Here is a 15,097-nt window from a genome sequence, read left to right as displayed (position 1 = left end):
TGCTAAGATTCAGAGTTTTGAGCTTTCTTCGTATAGGCTTGCCTGCAGTCATCATATTTTCTTACAATATGGAAGAATTCAAGGATGGTGTAATTTCCTCTTTGTAAGCACGTTATATCCATACTACAGAAGCCTTAGTATCCAGTCATGGTTCAAATACACCACTGTGACAAAAAAGCGAAGGTCATGTGTCTTCCAGATTAACAATCTCTAGAGTAAATACACCTGCAATCAGATGCATCAATCATGTTTTCCACTAAATTTGCCCTTTGTACTTTGGACCTATCCAGTCACATAACAAAACTTGAGGTAAATCATCATCTGAAGGAATATAACAGTACTTAACACTGAGAGTGCATCAGTTTTGAGCATACAGCTCATGACTCTCAAGCCTGCACACCCATCAAGGGGCAACTCATATAATCCATTGTTGGCTACAGGACGACATCAATGAAGCTGATTCTGTGGATTTCCTATTGTCAGTCGTTGATTAAGATTCCTGTGCTTTCATCTGTTTCAACAGACAGCCCTGATTTTGAAATAGTTAAAAGTACTGCAGTAAAATCTTCAGCAAATTCCTCAAAGGAGATTATACTGCAAATTATTTGTGAGCCATTTGTTACCCACTCCTGAAGCTCCTTTTAGCGTTTGCCTTCAAAATAATCCTCACATGAACAAAGCTGTGGTATTTGCACCAATCATATCAGAGAAACCAACTTGATTTGCATAAGTACCTTCCATGAGGAAGTAAAATGCTTGAAACAATTCAGATACTGAATAATTAGATCTTTCTATAAATTTTAGACCCAAACCTTTCCTCTATCTAGTGGAGACTTAAACATATGAGTTGAAGACAACAGTCAAAATGTTTTTCATTTTGTACATTTCACTTTCCATGCCTCACTGAAGTCATAATTTTGGATAAAGAGAGACAGTGTAGTATAGCGGAAAAAGCACTAAACTTTGAATTAGCAAAGAAAGCAAGTCTTTGCTTCTCTAATTATTTTTGTGACCTTGGTAGGGTAGTGGGGGAGGAGGGATGAGGGAATTGGGGTGGAGAATGAGGGAGTAAGTCACTTAAGCTTCCTGAAGTTCAGTTTGCTTACCTGAACAAATGAGGATAAGACTTTCAATACCTATTTCATAGGGCTGTTGTATAGAAAACACAGAAATATGTGTGTGTGGAGGGAGGGAGGGAGGGAGAGAGGGAGGGAGAAAGAGAGAGGTAGAGAGAGAGGGAGGGAGGGAGACAAAGAGAGAAAGAGAGAGACAGAGAGAGAGAGACAGAGAGAGAGAGAAAGAGAATATAGTTATGATGTAAAGGCACAAACAGGTACTGTGTTTGCCTTTTTGTGCCTAAAAGCTTTATTTGCAGGGGCAGGCTTTCTGCTATCATTTGGAGAATAAAAATTTTTAAATGGAAGTTGGAGTCCCTGTTTTTACGTTAACATGTTTTATAATGGCAGACACATCAATAATCAGAAATTATGCCTGCAATAGGTATGAAGTGAGGATGATTTTCCTTCCTGTCAAATAAAATTTTCCTGAAACACTATCTATTCAAAAACCTCAACATTTTTTTGAACATGCAACACAGTCTTTATTCCACAACTTAGACAATAACATGGTGTGAATAGTTTTTGTGCAACACCATCCTAAATTAAGCGGTAGATTTTTTCCCTAGTATTTCCTTTCATTATCAGGACATGCTAATACAGAGACCTAGGGGGTATATAAAAGAATAATGGGGGATCTTTTCAATTTCTCCTGTGTAATAATGATTAATTTGAAACACCTGGAAAAGTGAAACATGTATGTATACTCCTTTGGATTATAACAGGATAAAAATTCACTAGATTTTGGAGTTTGGGGTTTTGGGGGAGAGAGAAGGGCTACAGATAAGGTTGCTCTCAATCATATCAGATATTTCTTTATATGATGAAACTAGAATTACAAGTGTTTCAAAACATACAAGACTACTTTCTTCTTTTTGTATTTTTCTTTTCTCTAAACCAAAAGTTTCTGGTAAAAAATCACTTTACCTTCGGCTACTTGATGATCCGGTCCGATTACCTGGGCCATTACTTGAAACCACAGATATGGCATTTGCAATGGCCTCTACTGCTGAAAGTCTTTCTGCAAATGTGTTTCTTTCAGAGCGCTCTGCTTCTGAAACATAAGAAAATGTTTGGTACCAAAGACAAAGGACGGAAATTCCAATAACTATAGCTAAGCTTTAATTTATTAATTTTTCAGATCAGTGTTAGCACGACAAAAGTAGGAAATTTTTCCACCCTATAAGAAATAACATCTAGTTAAGAATAGACAGCTTTATCATTGTTATTTTATGTTAACTATTATTGGTCTGCTTTTGTGAGACACTAAGATAAAGTTCAGAAATGAGTATATGTAAAAAAACCCCAGGCAATCAAAACATCAAAAATAAAGTAAAACTTCCAAAGTTTTCCCATAATTTATCCCTGTGAATATTCTCAAAGGAGTGAGGTTTATATGTTTAGTAATTAACACATTACAAGTATAATATTTTTCAAAAAATATCAAAGTAATTTCACTATCAATGAGTTTGAACTTCAAGAAAGTTACTATAGTAACAAAACTAGTCAGCGATGACTAAAATTAGTGTTATTCACTGGCTATTAGGTATGCAGTAAGTCTGAAAGCAAATATGCATACAAATTTATACACTTCCCCCACCCCCCAAAAAAGAAAAGCTATTTCTATTTCATACGCCCTTCTGTTAGGTAAAATAGATAATTTTTACCTTCCAGGTAGTTTGTAAGCTTACCTTCTTCTTCCTTGGTTTCTTTGTTGCTGGTTGGAAAGCATACAGATACACAGGCATGCAATATATTACGATTTCCATCACATCTATGACTGAGGAATGTCTGAAGGATCTGTGGATTCTGATCCAAAACAACTGCTTGCTCAAGATTCAAAAGATACTGTCGACAGGCCTCATAGTCACATCGGAGAATATGCTGCATTAAGGTTTGTTTCTGTACTCAAATAAGAAAAAGAAATAAAAATGATTACATTAATTACCAAGACTAAAATTTTAGGTCACATCTAGAAATAAGTAATTGCTTCTGTAATCCAGGAGATTCCCTTATACACATTTAACAAAGAGTACCAAATCCATCTTTTCCCTGATAATGTTAGGGGAAAAGGTTTAAAATATCCAAAAAAAAAAAAAAAAAAGATAAGATTACTAGATTGTGTCTCAAGTATATTCAATTAGTACAGTAATACTTTGTTTATCTGGCCATGAAAGTGACTGAACTGTTCCACATAATTATATTTTCTAGATTTTCTTAACCTCCCCTTTCAAACACCAAAATGATTATAACCACTTTGATGCATGTGCTTCTGAAGCCCTAGAATAAATAGTATACTTCATTTCCTTGATAACATAAATCATTCCTAGGAAAGTAATATCATAGATGGCTTACATATAGAAGTTTTGCCAGAAAGTATCTCCAAAACACTAAGCTTTTCTGTCACCTTCCTGCTATTATGAGCATACTTGTCATTAGCAGAGAGCAGCATACCCTATTGATACGATACTACTTTACCAGACCTTTTAGAACTGTCCCTGAAAAGTGACTCAAGGGCTCACAGTCAGATGACATATACAGGATCTTAGAATCATCTACTTCTCTTATAAATTATGAAAAATCACTAAACACAACCCCTTAATTTTACAACTGGGGGAACTGAAGCTGAGAAAGTGACTAGCCCAAGGTCACATGGGGAATGAGTGGCAAGGTCTAGGTTTGAACCTAGTTTCTGAACCTTCTGAAGTGCTTTTTCCATTGGACCTTGACAGCCATGAGAGGTTCTACAATGACTGATGTGTGTCAGTTTTGATGTTCAGACTTAGGGATGCAGAAACCTGGTTCTTGATGTTCCAAATACTTGGCCTCTACATAAGCAAATCATATAGAATCTTGTTCAATTTCATTAGTTTAGAAAACTGTATTTTTCTTTCTATAACATTAATCAAACTTATTTGTAAGAGTGCTCCTTACTAAAAGAGCATGATGGACAAATACTTTAAAAGAATTAAATATCTGAACTCTCAACCATATCAAAAGTAGCATGAATATTTTATTTTATTTATGCTTTAATTTCAATCATAGCCAAATCTATACAGATTTGATGATTCTAATTAGACCTCTAGCTCTGATTCTACAAAAAACATTAAATATTTTTGTCTCATAGTAGAAATTCCATAAAACTGGTGTGAATTAAAATCTTTAGCTCTTATATAGTTTAATTACATATTTATTTAATGATTTCTGGAATGAAACAAAGGTGTTCAGCATACTGAACATTCAGGTATTTTACATACTGTCAAGAAACTTGTCAAACAGAATACTTCTAGACAGGTTTCTATTTTAAATATCTAAACCTGAAGACTAGGATTCTTTAAATTCTCCCAGACATACTGGTTCTCCTTTCTTGTAGAAAGTATGTCAGCAAATATGAATACCAAGTTAGAACATTCAACAAATAGTGCTTAGTCACTTTTTTACGAACAAGAACACTATGCTAAGCATGGGGGAGGGGGAAAGCGATATAATAGCAACAATTTGAAACATTTCCTTCCCTAAAAATCTATCCTTAATTTAACTTCAACAATAGTTATTTATAAGTTAAGACAATAAGTGAAAAAGTTGAAATGCACGTATGTAGAGAAATAAATACTAATTGATACTTAATGAAATATGAAACTCGAAACTACAATAATAAACCAAATATCTGCAGGAATGGCTTGTTATTAACTCAACCCAAAAATAAACATTATTTATTGAATGTCGGCTATGGCAAATCATAGTACTAGGTGTTGTGTTGTACAGTTGTGATGGGGAAGATACAAGAATATAGTTCCTATCCTCAAGCAATTTATAATCTAACTGGGGAGATAATTTACAATCTGCAAGTTGAGGGGATGGGGGTGATGGGGAAGGGAGATAAGTAGCTTCTAGGCAATAGTAAGCACCGTCAAAAAAGACAGAGTTACGTTTCAGACCTGATTCCTCTGGAAGATGACAGAAGCTGGGAGGATGGGAGAGTGTCCCTCTATCCCTAACCTGGTTCTTTAATTCTCTTTGTCCAGACCAGGAAGAGCCATAGGAAAAGCATGTGTTTCCTGCTGCAAGAGAAATTGGAGGGCTGTCTCTACAGGACAGACAGTAGGGGATACCCAAAACACAATATACTGCACATGACCTGTGAGTAAGGCACAAATTTCAACTAGCCAGAAATCAATAGGTAAAAGGCTTATCCTTAAGTGACAACTAATGCACTTCACTGTTCGAAGAAGCTGGGAATACTGATGGAATTACTTGCTGAAGATCCCTCCCCCCTCCCCCCAAACCTACTGGACTTAGCATTAGACAATTTAGGTTGTCCTGTCTTTGTCACTATTTCTGTCTAACCTTTGGCAAGTTGTTTTACCTTCAAGGCCTCAGTCCTCTCTTCCAAAGAATGAAGGATTTTGACTTAGCCTTGCAAGTCCCTTCTATCTCTAAAAAAAAAATATGCTAAGAGTAGCAGAAAACAAATTCAGAAGACAAAAGTGCAGTTCTTTCTATGGGGCATATCAAAGATAATTCAACTTTAGAAAAGTTTCTTTTAATTAAATTTCTTCTCCACCTAATAATAATTATCTAGGAATTAGCAAAATATTAAAATGCCAGTAAGTCACTGTGATGCCTCCCCAAGAAGATTTTAAAATATACTAACACATTTAGTGGCACCAAATAACACAACATCTACAATAATTAGGCCATTTGATACGTGGGCTAGCAGCGCGAAAATCAGCACTTTCTTAAATGTAGGAGGCCTCACTGTGGTCCATGATAAAGTCTCAAGAAAGGCCTTCAGGACAGGCTATAACTGGTCACAACCAAACATCACATTAAGGCCATGAGGTCTGGGGGTTTCCAAATACTCAACCCAATAAGTACTTACGAGCTTACTATACATCAACCCTATGCTAAATAGAGCAGTATTTACATTGTGCTGACATTTAGTACTATTTACAAGGTAAATTTGAGGCATGCTAAAATGTAAAACTCCTATACTACTTTCTACTTCTTAAGTGAGTCATATATTGTTGGACATTCAACAACCATTTAACAGATAGCTGAAGAAAAGAATTGTTTAAAAAAAAAAAACCTTCAGTTTGAAACTCACAGAAGAAGACATTTGTAAATGTCTCACTGTTCAGGCGAAGCCCTTAAATTACTCAAATATTTATAAGGGAAACACTGGCCAAATTTTTTTTCATAAATATTCTTTTTATTAGAATTTACACCTAAGATTACTGTAATGGGAATCTAATTATCTGTAAGTCTTGGACTGGAAAACTAAGCTTAGACAGGACCAGAGAAAAGGACGTATGAAATTCTCTCTCTCTCTCTCTCAAAAAAAAAAAAAAAAAAGACAATTGCTAAGCCTTCCAAAACAACTAGTAGCAAAACAAATAATAGTACATCTCTGGCAAAATACTGTCTGGAAATAGGGTAGCAGACTTGCTAGTAGGTTGACACACTATAGGGAAGACTCTATGCACTCCTAGACTAAATACAGTAACAACAACCATACACTACTCTTTTATTTATTAAACTTGTTATTCAGAGGAAATTTTATCAAATGACACAATTACAAATTTATTATTTTAACAAAGAGAATTTTGCTTTTTAAAAAGTTATTTAAAAAGAAAACACACAGCCTACAGTTACTTACCAAGAAACATCAATATCTGAAGAGTCAAAAACCAGGAAATAATATTAAAAAAGAAAGAAAGAAATAGATCTCCAGAGGAAAGAGACTCAAGGGCCCTGAACTAAGGCTCATGTGTATTATTAAAAGAGAGATTCTGGTGTTAACAGTGCTCATAAAACAGGGAATGGTTATTTAAGAAAATGATGAAAAAAAAATGAATAGGTAAAATTTAAAATGAGAAAATAAAAGCAGTCACAGGCAGACATAAAAATAAATAGATAAATCAATCCAGGATGCATAATATGAAAAGCCTAAGCCCCAATACCTCAACAGCCCCTCAAAGACATGGTTGTACAATGATGTATGATTCCTCAATGGCATACACAAGGATGACTGTGAGTCACCAAGAAAAGGCTAAATAATGTGGTGTAGTTCTATGGAAGGATACTTTATAATAACTTTAGAAATACTTCTGTCCATAAAATCTTTCTGAAGAGGGTAAACATCAAATATATGAGACATTCATACAGACAGAAAGGCTACTGCACATCTATGACATTAGAGTAAAAGGGACTAATACAGTTAGAATACGAGAATACATAGAATTTGATACTGTCAGATCTAAATGTTTAAACTTCAATAACCTATTCAAAATTTGAAAAGAAAGGGAGGTTATATTTTGCACATGAAGACTTATTATACTAAAGTGTCAAATTATTTCTATGGATGTACTGCTGCAACAAAGTAATTCTAATTTATATCTCAATTTCAACTATCATTCATAACTGTCAAATTAATCTAGATTACTTTAACTGACAAGTTAGACCAGCCTCTTAGATTTAGGCAATTAAGAATTTGTTCCTAATAAGGCTTGTTTTTCAAAAACAATATTCTAAAGTCAAATTGCATCTAAAACTTTATTATGATTGTCAAGTCCTTTCTCAAAATTTTGGAAAGATTTAATGCTTATCTAAAATAATGAAACTAATGTGTATTCCTGAAAAAACATTAAGATAATACAACTAATTAAAAGGATCTGTCATAGTCACACATATAACTTCTTGCAACAAAGAAATATATCACATTACCTCATTAAATCCTGTATTTCAAGAAATGCTATACAATGGTAAACATGCCAAACCAAAGAAGACAAAGAATATGCTGGATCAGGGCAATGGCTTGAAACTTTACAAAGAATACCTCATAAAAAGAATAATATGAAATATTACCTCTACGGCCATGATGATAATAGCAGCTTTCTTTTTGATGGTTGAATTAGCAGGAAGATTTGTTAAAGAATGCACCCCCATTCCAAGACTACTGATAGGTGGAAGATCAAGCCAGTCAGGGTCTCTTATTCCTCCCATACAATCTTTTGCCATAGGATAGATCGTACCATTTCCATCTCTAAGAATAATGGGTGATTCCTGTATTGAGAAAAGGAAAGGAAAAAGAAAAAAAAAAACTTGAGTTTTCCCAGAAGCAGCTTAATTTCAAATTGCATGTTTAAATGAATATAGAGTTCTTAGCATATTAAAATATGCTAAGGATAGGTAGGGGTAAGACTAGTGATTCCACCTGTCTTGGGAAGTCCTGGGTAAGGCACTGTCTCTACCAATGGAGGTCGTGCACCATCCCTACAATGTATGTTTTAAACAGCTACCTAGAGCATACGAGTTCAAGAGCCTTTTCCAGGGTCACAAAGCAGAAATATTTCAAACGCAAGACTTGAAACCACAGCTTGCTAACATTAGAGTCAACTTAAAGTGCATTATGCCTCACTGCTTCTTATACAGTGTTAAAATGGCCAAGAGGCTTTAGAATCTGTTCATGTTTGTCTAATAAAAGACACAGGAATGGGAGTTCTTGCAAATTAAGTGTTGGTTCATTTACATTTGTTGATGAAAATCAAGTCAGTGGAGAAGAAGATGGAAATATTTTTTTCTTCAAACAAGAAGTACTGCCATGGAGCACTCATCAAATAAGCTGAAGGTTTTGAAAATGTTCCTATTAGTTATTAAGCAAGCACCCTAAATCCATATAAATTTTATCATGTATTTCCCCCCAAATTCTATATGTCTCTTAACTAAACTAATTCACTATCTTCATACCTGTCCAGCTGTGAAAATAGCAACATTCCTCTCATTCTGACCAAGGAAGGCAATACTGCTAGTAGGAAAATTGTTTTCCTGTTCTGCTTTTCCTGTAGCAAGGTCAAAGATACAGTATCGCACCCAATTCCCAGTCTTCAAAACAGCATGCACACCTTCAGCAGCATGTAAATGAAGAAGAAAAATTAATTACAAACATTCAATGATTTATCAAACACCAATATTCTCATCACAAACCCAAAAAAACTTTAGCAAGTCAATATGAAAAGCAATTCAAAAACAATCACCACACTGAGTGGGCACACAGCAAGCTCAGTCACAGAATGATCCCACAGCCACCTGTCATTAATGACACCACCTTATAGTTATCACTCTTTTATACTGTTACACTTGATCCTGAAAACAACCACATGAGGTGGATAATTTAGGTGATGCCATTCGAATTTTACAAATATAGAAACTGAGGCTCAGGCTAAGTTAACTTATCCAAGGCAACATAATAAAAACGGTGGAGTCAGAACCCAAACCAAGGCTTGAGTCCTATTACAATATTTTTTTCACTATGCTATGCTGTTCCTCTGTTACTAGGCAATGCCTCAAATCAGTCTGCACTATTACCCCAAACTTTCTTCATATCAGCATACTACAGAACCATTTCCATTTATTTATTACAAAAGCATCAAAAGGATAAGAAGATAATGAAGGAGCAATTGGAAATAAATAAGAAAAAGTTATATGGGTAAAAAAAGGTTTACCTTTTGAATCTACATTAACTGCTAAAATTTCTGTTTTTTCAGGAATACAGAGCTTCTTAGGGGTCCTTTGGAAACAGTCAGGAACCTTAGGTGTACCACCAGTTTTGACCACCTACACAGAAAAAAGAAATTAAGTTTCTGAATCTACATACAAGTAACATGATGAACCCAAAACTTCAGCTGAATATAACTTCAAAATGTACTAAAATGACTTCAAACATACCTGTAATTCATCAATTCTAAGAAGCCTACAATCTTGAAGAAGAGAAGACGGATCAGGATCTGAACTAGAGCTGCTCTGACAATTTGTATTACTGGAAGTGCCTGGAAATTTCACAGCAACATAGGCACCATCTACTTTTAGTACCTAGATATATAACATATTAAAATTGTTACTTAAAGACTAAACTGAAATCACTACATAGATTCTACACATCAATTCTATTTAAAATTCAGAAGAGAAAGTTATGATTCTATAATAGAAACAAAAAGAGATGACAAAATTGATGCATCAGACATTCCAAGCTAAAAGAAACAATACAGGTTTTACCTATTCTAACCCTTACAATTCACAGTTTAGGAAAATGAGTCCAAGAGAAGAAAACTGATTGTTCCAATCACAAAAGTAAGTAGAATAGCTAGGATTATTCTAGCAGATAGTTTACATTTCAGTTTTTGGAAATCTTAGCCAAAATTAAATAACTAATAATTTTACACATTCAGTCATCACCAAACAATTGCAAGCAAAAATTCCACAAAGTTAACTAACTTTTTTTATCCATTAAAAAGCATTCTAGGAGAATCTAGGTGGCACAAGTGAACAGAGCATTGGCCTTGGCATCAGGAGGACCTGAGTTTCAAATCTGGCTTCAGATAACCTGACATTTAACTAGTTATATGACTTTGGGCAAGTCGCTTAACTCTAGTTGTCTTGCAAAAAAAAAAAAAGCAATCAATAATCATTCCTCATTTTAAATTATGTAATGTATCCCACCACCATGAAAATATGTACCAAGTCCTGCTTAATTTCCTCTTGTGACATGTCAGTGGATATTGGTTATCAAAATCAATGGCAAAGAAGCAAAAACTCCTAGGTCCTACCAAACTGCAATGTCTGGTCAAATGCTGTCTAGCTAAGGTTTTTATTTGTTCTGCAATGGCACTACTCAAAAATCATCTATAAAACTGTAAAAGGAGGAGTCAGCAATTTGCTTTGGAGGAAGCAGTCACACCTATAAAATCATGGATCCCTGAACTAAGCTCAATAGGATCAACTGAAAGGATAACATACTATTTAGAAGCTGAATAACATAGAAGGACATGACAGTTTAGCATATAAAAACCACAATTCCTACTCCCCCGAGGTTTTGCTAAATTAAATGATGAATATTAGAAACTGCAGGTAGCATATTTTATAGAATTTTAAGATGAAATTTTAATTTTAATATGAAATAACAAACATGAAGCTTTGAGCTAAATAACTTATTCTGAAAGCAATGTTTTTATACTTAGTAGCTTGTCACAACTATAGAGTAAAACTAAGATATAAAATAAACTTGGTTTTATAAAACTAAGATAAATGAACTTAGATAAAGCTAAGATCATTAATAAAGAAGAAAAAAGGTTTTCTATTTTATAATCATTTTCCTTCCTTTCTTAAAGGACAGTTAGATGGAACAGTGGGTAGAGCAAGGAAGACCTGAATTCAAAAATTATTAATATATATTGGCTATGACTCTAGGAAGGTCACTTAACCTTGCTTTGTTTCAGTTTCTTGGGCAAGTTCTTTCAATCTCCCCAGGCATCAATTTCCTTATTTGTAATATGAGTTATACTAGATGGTTTTTGAGGTCCCCTTTGGCTTTGGAGCTATTATTCTAAGATCTCAAGAATCTGCCCTCCCAAACCCAGACAGACTTACTAGCTGTGTGATGCTGGCAAGTCACTTTACCTCTAATTTGCTTTTGTTTTTTTATCTGTAAAATGAGGATAATAGCATCCATCTTCCAAGTTTGAGGATCATAAAGATAACTGTATAGCACTTAGCATAGTACCTGGCAAATACTACTGTATGTTAGCTACCATTACTATTAAATATTATCATTACTACCACCACCACTTTACCACTTTGACCATTACTACTAAGAAGACTTCAGAAAATTTTATTCAGTTCTGAAATAGCAGTTAGGAGCCACTAGGTGGCGCAGTGGATAGAGTGCTGGGCCTGGAGTCAGGAAACTCATCTTTCTGAGTTCAAATCTGACCTCAGACAATTACTAGCTCTGTGACCTTGGGCAAGTCATTTAATGCTGTTTGCCTCAGTTTCCTTATCTGGAAAAAGAGGTGGAGAAGGAAATGGCATACTACTCCACTATCTTTGCCAAGAAAATCCCAAATGGGGTCATAAAGTGTTGAACAAAAAGCAGCTAACATAGGACTTTTACATTTGCAAAGTCTAATCTTCAGAACAATCTTGGTCAAGTTATTACGTTATTACTATGTGCTAGGCACTATGTTAAGCACTAAGGATACAAAGAAAAGCAAAAAAGTCCTTGCCTTCAAGGACCTATTAATCTAATGCGAGACAACATGATTAGGTATGAACAAGATTTACACAGGATAAAGTGGATATAATCACAAAGAGAAGGCTCTAAGATTATTTGTAATTTAATTGTTATAGGACCTGTCATCCCTACTTTATAGATGAAAAAACTAAACACTGAGAAAGCAAAGCAATTTGTCTATGGTCACACAGTTTCTAAGTGTTGGAAGTAGGATTCAAACCTCAGTCCAGGTTCGTTTTACATGATGACAGCAAGCTGCCTTTCATTTTAAAAGGCCCGAGGGACCCCTTGTTTTGACAACTGTGATCAAACACTGAAAATTACATTACTCTGATGTGGATATTTATATCTAGCAATGATTGGTATCAAAGTAATAAAAGCAAGAATGAAAATGAAGAAAGAACTACCTAACTCTTCTTAGTTTTATTATCCTTTATAGGGAAAAAAGATCTAACTATTTATTCCTATTACATGTCTGGCAGAGATTTTGTATGAAAAGCAATACCGAAGGAATAAATTCATTTCATTAAATAATCCATTTTAGCCAAAAAATACACAGTGCTGGACACAAAAAAGTGTTGTTCAGTTGCACCTGACTCTTCATGACCCTTTGAACCATACTGGCCATGGGGTTTTCTTGGCAAAGATACTGAAGCAGTTTGCCTTTCTTTCTCCAGTTGGATTAAGGCAAACAGAAGTGAAATGACTCGTCCAGGGTCACAAGTCTAGTAGGTGTTTGAGGATGGATCTGAACTCAATCCTTCCTGACTCCAGGGTCTGGAGCCACTGAACAATCGAGATGCCTCTGAAAATAAGATAATAAACCTCAAACTATTTCTAAATAGTTGGCTTCAAGATCCTAGGGGGAAATGAGCACTAGTAGAACAGAAGAATTTCTCTAGAAATACCATTATTGATGTTTTGTTCGGGAACTGATTACAATTCTACAAACCCTAAATAGAATTAAGTGATTGTAACTGCTTACATAAAATAATTGTCTTTAGGAAGCTCAGGGATAAAATTAGCAGCAACCAAGGCAAAATCAAAACCCTAAGTCAAATATACCATCATCCTAGTAACAGACAACATAAGAGCAGGCCTGTACAACCTCTTACAGCCCACAAAAAATATTCTTCGTAAGCCAAGCATGGGCTCAAGGTTGTGCAGGCCTGACATAGTTTTCCTCTGTACCAAGGAATAATTAAGCAAAATGTGTTTGAAAGAATATTTAACATTCTACAATTATACTTTTCCACCCCTCTACTATGAATGAGGAATTTCTTCAACTGTCCTTTTGGATAACTGATCAATAGGTTTAAAAAAAAAAAAAAAGCTGACTGAAACTTTTTGTTTTTAAATTAGTAATTTCCAAACACGGGCACTCCCCTACCATTCCTTCAGCAACAAACATTAGTTTCCATCAAAGTAATCAAAAAGAAAAATTCAATAAACACCCAATCCTGATAACATACACAATATTCTATATTCCAAGTTCCCCCACTCTACGCTGAAGGGAAAGAGGAATGTTACAGCAGCTGTTCTCAAAGAACAAGACCGATCACTTTAACTGTTCAGAGCTTGGCTTCCTTCCAGTGTTCTTTGTATTTACATTACTGTACTCCTTTTGTAGGTTACTTTTTCTGGTTTGCTTCCTTCACTTTTCATCGTTTCATATGAATTTTCCCATGTTTCTATAACATTCAACTAGTACAGTTTGTTCTACTATCACTAAATTCCCACACGCCCCTCTCTCCCCAGGGCTACCATGACTACATTGGCATGTAAACAAACTCTCTATCTCTGTCATTTATTTCCCTGGGATACAGACCTGCTGAGTCAAATGTATGAATATTTTAATGACTTTATTCACATAAATTGAAGTTTTCCAAAATTAATAATTCACATCTAAAACCAGTGTATTAGTAGCTATGCTCCAAAACCCTCCATCTTTGCCTGCTGAAAGGTAGGAAGTAAAAACACAGAATGGTTTTAATTACAATTCTCTTGTTAGTGATTTAAAGCATATTTGAAATATAGCTGTCAAAAATTTGCAATTCTTTAAAAATATGTACTTGTCTTCTGGGCATGATCCCTAATATTTTCTGTCTGATGCAAAGATTATTCCCCACTTATCAATTTACCTTTTTATTCTGGTTACATTAGTCTTTTTCGCAAAAAAACTTTAAAATTATGCAACCAAAACTGTCTCTAATTTCCTTTATGCTCACCTCTATGGATTAAGTTAAGGCATTAACAAGCATTTTTAAGTGTTTACTACAAACCAAAAACTGTAATAGGCACTGGGGATACAAAAACCAAATAGTCCTCAAGAACCTTACATTCTGTCAGGACAGAGAAAGTACACATATAAATGTATTAAAAATAAACAAAATATAAATGTGAACTGCAGTCAGGAGAGAGTGCAGTAGTAGTTGGGCAAGTGAGGGATAAAAAAAAAGCTCCATAAAGAAACTTTTAGAAGAAGTATGGGATTCCAGTAAATTAGAGGTGAGTACTGAACATTCTAGAATAAATGGAAGGCCAGTTTAAGTAAGGAGAATGCCATGTAAGAAGAACTGCAAGAAGAGCAGTTGGGCAACAACATAAAGAAAGAGAAATAATTTATCAGGCTGATTATGAATTCTCTCACTACTGAGAGCTCCAAAGCACAGTACCCCACAGCACCACTGTTTAATTTTTATAATGTGACATTTAATATCAGGGCCTTTATATATTTAGAGCTTATGGGATATTTGGTCTAAGTTGCATGCCTAAATTCATTTTCTATCTCACTATTTTCCAGTTTCCCCAATATTTTCTATCAGATAGTATTTCAAAATTTAATAAACTCAAGAACACAAACTATGTTAACTTTCTCTGGGCCTTACTTATCTATTCTGTTCCAATGATCGGT

General features: G+C 34.7%; 1 protein-coding gene across 12 annotated transcripts in view; it reads right to left on the bottom strand.

The window, feature by feature from the left end:
* UBR5 (ubiquitin protein ligase E3 component n-recognin 5) overlaps nt 1-15,097 on the bottom strand; it is a 180,566-nt gene that overhangs the window by 52,310 nt on the left and 113,159 nt on the right. For 11 of the 12 annotated variants that reach the window (XR_011965807.1, XM_072603357.1, XM_072603347.1 and 8 more), the window contains 6 exons: nt 9,843-9,986; nt 9,620-9,731; nt 8,865-9,019; nt 7,983-8,180; nt 2,807-3,017; nt 2,043-2,169 (listed from right to left, as the gene is read on the bottom strand). Coding sequence is in view for 11 of the 12 variants with exons in the window: in XM_072603357.1 (XP_072459458.1) it covers nt 2,043-2,169; nt 2,807-3,017; nt 7,983-8,180; nt 8,865-9,019; nt 9,620-9,731; nt 9,843-9,986 (947 nt within the window). In the remaining variant the exon portion in view is untranslated. The remainder of the gene's footprint in view (nt 1-2,042; nt 2,170-2,806; nt 3,018-7,982; nt 8,181-8,864; nt 9,020-9,619; nt 9,732-9,842; nt 9,987-15,097) is intronic. The other variant, XM_072603348.1, reaches the window with a different exon arrangement.

This window comes from Notamacropus eugenii, chromosome 4 (genome assembly GCF_028372415.1).
Source record: "Notamacropus eugenii isolate mMacEug1 chromosome 4, mMacEug1.pri_v2, whole genome shotgun sequence".
Taxonomy (NCBI): Eukaryota; Metazoa; Chordata; class Mammalia; order Diprotodontia; family Macropodidae; genus Notamacropus; species Notamacropus eugenii.
This window is presented reverse-complemented; position numbering and strand designations above follow the sequence as displayed.